The sequence below is a fragment of the Plecotus auritus genome, assembly GCF_963455305.1.
Source record: "Plecotus auritus genome assembly, chromosome: 10".
NCBI lineage: Eukaryota > Metazoa > Chordata > Mammalia > Chiroptera > Vespertilionidae > Plecotus > Plecotus auritus.
Genome location: NC_137785.1, coordinates 4,777,979 through 4,783,228, shown reverse-complemented (window position 1 = coordinate 4,783,228; position 5,250 = coordinate 4,777,979). Strand labels below are relative to the sequence as shown.

At 59.4% G+C, this 5,250-nt stretch overlaps 1 protein-coding gene across 1 annotated transcript; it reads right to left on the bottom strand.

Annotated features, from left to right (window-relative positions):
- Positions 1–206: 206 nt before the first annotated feature.
- LOC308235300 (leukocyte immunoglobulin-like receptor subfamily A member 5) lies at positions 207–4,973 on the bottom strand (the record flags this gene model as incomplete). Its single annotated transcript, XM_080644061.1, has 8 exons — positions 207–353; positions 1,351–1,406; positions 2,096–2,209; positions 3,504–3,554; positions 3,850–4,152; positions 4,299–4,574; positions 4,739–4,858; positions 4,940–4,973. 8 exons carry the CDS (start codon positions 4,971–4,973, stop codon positions 207–209), a joined length of 1,101 nt encoding a protein of 366 aa, XP_080500187.1.
- Positions 4,974–5,250: the final 277 nt, after the last annotated feature.

Sequence of the window (5,250 nt, the reverse complement as noted above, 5' to 3'; positions counted from 1 at the left end):
CCACTGAGCCAAACTGGCTAGGGCTTGGTTGTCTTTGACTATAGAACCAGGAGACTCCCAGAGGGACCCAGGAGCTGCCGGGGGAGCACGTCTGGTCTCCAGGCTGGCTGGGGTCACTAGCTAAGTGTCCAGGGGGTCAGCTTTCCTGCCTTCCGGGGTGCCTGCAGGCCCCCTCCCTGGAGTGTGGGATCTGGGTCCTTCCTGGGCTAGTGGATGGCTAGAGCTGCGTACAAGCTGGGCTCTTCTGGGGGCTCCTCTGATGGGGAGGATGGGGGTGCACTTGTCTGTTGTCTAAGGGCCAAGAGGTTCAGCTGGGCGTAGGTCACATCCTGGGGGGCGTCAGATGCAGCAGCCTGGAGCAGGGGGAGAGAAAGAGAGATGACACGTGGTTAGGGTTGGGGAAACCTGGACGTCTGCAGAGAATGGGACTCATCAGACTGTCCATCTGTCTGTCCTCTTCTGCTTGTCTGCCCTTTGTGTCCAGCAATTCCCCTGACAGGGAGGAAGGAGAGGTGGCCATTCCCTGCCTGGGTCCTGGTCTTAAGCGGTTCATCTGGGCGTATGTCACTCCCTGGGGGCCTTCATCCTGCCCGTTCTGCTGGAGACAGTGCCTCCTGTCATGTATCCACATGTTGCCAGAGAGATGACTTACACTTTAAATAGACCAGGCCCCTCTCCTGGTGGAACCTGCAGGGACTTCCTAAGACCTGGGGCCTCTGGATGCTTCTGTGGTTCTGACTCTCATCCTAACGCGCTCTCTCTTGCTCACTGGGCTCCAGCCTCATGGCCCCTCCTCCTGAAGAAGCAGGCCCTGCCTCAGGACCTTTGCACCCGCTCTTTCCCTGTCCCCCCACCATGCCCTCTATCCCCTCCTCTTGCTTTATGTTCCTTCACAGCACTTTGCTCTCTGGGACACTGTCTGCTTGTTTGCATATTGTCTCCCTCGCCCACAGGTGAGCTCGAGGCGTGTGGAGACAGTGTGGCTCAGGGCTGCGCCGTGGCCCCTAAAGGGAGTGGTAAACAGTAAGCCCATCACATCTGCTGGGTGAATGAATGAAGGGGTCCTGGGGACCTGTGGGTGAGTCACTTATTCCTGCCTCCACCTGACACCTGGGGCTGCACAAGGTCAGACAGAGGGCGAGGGGCCAGAAAAGGGGGCCCCGTAGGAGGGGCCATGAGGTCACAAGGAAACCAGGAGGAGTGAGTCACAGCAGGACGACCTGGGGGCCCAGAGGGGAGGTCAGTGTGGACGCTGCTGAGAAGCAGGTGAGGTGGGACAGGGAAGGGTCCATTGGATTAAACTGGGCAACAGAAGGTCCTTGGTGGCCTGGACAGGAGCAGGGGTCTCACCGGAGGGTCCAGCTCCACGCTCTCCCCAGGCTGTGGGTCCTTCACAGAAGCATCTGCTGGGGCAGAATAGGGGGGTGTCTCTTGGCAGGTCCCCGAGATCTCAGGGCTACAGGACCCGCCTGCTCCCCAATGGGCTACTAACCCAGGGTGAGGTGCAGAGTCACGTCACACAGTGTGGGTCTCAGTCCTTCTCACCCTGACCCCCATCCTCCCAGCCTAACCCTCCCTATCGCCTTCTGAAATCCCTGCGCCTCCTCCCCCGGGGCAGCTGTCTCTTCCTCTCACAGAGGGGATCCTCCTGGGTGTCCACAGCTGGGCTGCAGCTGGGGGAGGAGACAGGAGTGTTAGGGGCAGAGCTGGGCCATGGATGATGGATGTTTCGGGTCTTTGGGGCAGGAATTACATGATCTGCAGGCCTCTGTCCTTGACTCTGGGTGTGTGGTCCCTGCAGGAGGTTGGACATGAGCCTCTCTCTGGGCTGGTCAAGAGGGACCATGTCAGCCCTGGGAGGTTAGGAGCCCCTCCAGCTGTGATTCCACAGGAAAGAAGGAAGCCTTAACACTCACTTGTGTGCATATTTCATGAGACTAAACATCTGTGCTGACACTGTTTTCATTCTAAGTTTTCTGATTTCAGATTCTGGAGAAGTCTTTTCTCAGCTGACCTTCTCCATCCATTTGGTTTCCCGTGGTAGGTGCTCTGAGCACCCCATTGTGTGACCCAGGTCACCCCGTTCCCTACTCACCTGAGGTCCTGCCTTTGCTCTGAAGCTGGTGTCGGAGGTAGAAAAGAAGGAGGGAGAGCAGCAGGACCAGTGCCACCGAGACCCCGATCAAGATGTTCATGTTCCATTTGGGACCTTAGACATGAGTGATGTCATGAATGAGGCAGTGATGCCATTGAAGGAGCACCTACTGTGTGTGAGGCACATGCTGGGGTCTGTCATTCATCTCCTCTCACCTCACAGCAGTCACGCATCAGGGATTGCTCACCCCACCACCCACTTCACTGAGGCTCAGAGAGATTAACCACGTGCCCCAGGTCACCCAGCCTCGACGGGCAGGGCTGGGACTGGAACCAGGACTGTGGGTTCCCTGTACTGTCCTCACGCTGCCCCCAGGGGGACACCAGCTTCATGCTCTGGGCTCCTCCTCTGCAGGGGCCTGTCCACGTCTCATCTGGAGCTGAGGGTCCTTCCTCATTACCCGCCCCCAGCACAGCAGGGACAGGGAGGGGCAGGGTGAGGGGTGGACTCAGAGTCTCTCCTGGGTCCATCTCCACCCTGCAGGCCCTGATGCCCCCTTGGGAAGGTCAGGCTGGGCTGGGGGCTCTGCCTTCCTGAGCTCTGTGAGGTCCTTATGTCACCTCATCTCCCAGCAGCCTGTGAGCAGGATGGGACCAGGGATGAGCAGACAGGAACCCCACATTTAGAGGGGAGAAGGGACTGCCCAGCCCCACAGCAGGAGCAGCAGAGCCTGGAGCTGAACCAGGGCTGATCCACCCTGTTCCCTCCTCTGAGCTGAGCCTGAGCTGAGGGGGAGGACAGGGGGCCCGGACCCTTGTCCTGCCTGTCCCTCCCTGTACAGTGTCACTGTCACTGAGACAGAGGGGACAGGCCCCATAACATCACGTCCTGGGGGCTTCCCTGTGAGGCCCTCTCCCAGGAGGTCAGGGCCAGAACCGACAGGAAATCTGAGCTCTGGACAAGGATTCCCTCCTTTTACACCTGGAGACACTGAGGTCCAGGCAGGGGAAGGGCGGGTCCAAGTCAGGAACTCCATAGGGGCCTGACCCCCTTAGCCCCCCATGGTTCAGCCTCTGTCCCCATGGAGGCCCCCACCACCTCCCCACAGAGACCCTCACTTAGCCGTCTGTGGGTCTGACCCTGTGGGTGAGAGAGACCGATCCTCAAAGCCTCCTGGTTTCAGGATGGAGCAGGAGTTGGGGGGCTCCTCCTCAGCCTGCACCCCGACATCTCCCTCTGCCATGACCACCCCACCCATTACTAGCCTCAGACCCTGGGACGCCCAGCCCCCCAGGACACAAGTTCGTCCTTGAGGACCTGGGTCACTCAATCCCCTGACAGACTCTCAGGACTTGCTGGGGAGGGAGGGGGGCTGTGCTCCCTCAGCGCAGAGCTTCCCGGGACTCACCAGCTGTGGAGGTGGGCCCTGTGGGTGGGGGGCTGGGGCCTCCAGAGGGTCCTGGAAATGAGGATGGAAAGGGGTGAGGCTGGGGCTCACTCTGGAGTCTCCAAATCACTCAGTTGCTTCTCCTCCATCTGTTCTGTGACCCCCAAAGACACTCCCGCTGCCCACTTAACATCTTCCCAACCCGGTTAATGGGGAGGATTCAGCAAAGGTGAGAGGGTCTCTGAGGGCAGATCTCTGCTGGGTGACCAACTCTCAGACCCCCCACTCTCACCCAAGCTCAGATGTCTCCTGGGGCGGGACCCTCAGCTGCCTGTGCTCAGAGAGGCTGGAATCAGGGGCCCCTTACCTGAGACCATTAGATCCAGGGGGTCACTAGGGTCAGACCACTCTTGGGGATGCTTCCCAAAATAGCCATAGCATCTGAACTTCCACCTGTGGCCAGGGATCACGGGGCCCACAGGGAACAGGGCCTGGGACTGCCCACTGGGCTGTGGCTGTGAGTCCAGGGTCCAGGAGAGCCTGTGATCTCCTTCCTTAGTCAGAAGGAACCTGTCAAATCCATGCCCTGAGCCACACTGGAGGGTCACATTCCCTCCTGAGGTCACAACGGGGCTGGGCAGGGCAGAGAGCCTGGGTTTGTTGTAGTATCCTAGGAGAGGAGGAGGCAGCGTGTTAAATGGGGCTCACACCTCCCTCATGTCCCCCAGGGCAGGGCTGTGAGAAGGAGACACCCTGAGAGCAAACCCCCTTCCTGAGGGCAGAGCCTGAGGCTGGGACCCCTGAGTGTCCTCTCACCTGTCACCATCAGCTCCAGGGGGTCACTGCGCTCTGACCAGCCAGTGGGGCTGAGGTAGTTACAGGTATATCTCTCTGCATACTTTCCTGTAATGAGGAACTGGGCCCTGTCTCCAGGTTCCTGCGATTTCTGTCTGACCAAGAACTGAGCACTGCCATCTGCATACAGACAATACTCCTCAGCCTTCAGGGTCCCCCGACACCAGATGGTCACGGGGCTCCCATAAGGGATCACAGGGCCTGGCTCAGCCCAGATGGTGGGTTTGGGGATGGTCCCTAAAAGGAAACCAGAGGCTGCATTACAAAGACCTTCCCACCCTCATCCCCCAGCTCAGCCCCAAGTCTTCTCATTTTATCACCTCATCCCAGCACCTCTGTGCTCCCTCCTGAGCCCCAGGGGTGAAGGAAGAGGAGGGTCATGGAACCTGGGGAGGACTCACCTGCTTTCACGTGAGTCCTCTGGTCCACACTCAGCCCTGGAAGAGAGTCTCTGTGAGAGATTTGCACCCGGACGTCTGAGCTGAATCCGTTCCCATCACGGTCCGGTCCACTGTAGCTGCCTGAGCCTAAAGTTCCCCATGAGCAACAGAGTGTGAGCCACCCCTTCCCACCTGCTCCCCGTCCCCATGTCCACAACTGACCGAGGCAGAGAAGAGCAGAGAGGATGGACGTCATGGCGTCTGCTCTGAGGGCTCCTGCTCTGCTGATGGAGGAGGCCTGGGCCTGAAGGACAGAGACGCACAGGATGTGGCGAATCAGGAGCTGCTGCCGCCCTTCCGGGTTTTTGCAGCTGGGGACCCACAGCCAGGGGACGGCCCCTTCTCTGGCCTGGCTCTTTGTTTTTCCCATGATGAGGGCTCAGGAGGACTCCAGGGCCTCTGGAGACACAGCCCATATCTGGAGTCTCTTCTGACTCCCAGGATTCTCTGCCGGGTCTGAAATCCTGCTCCGG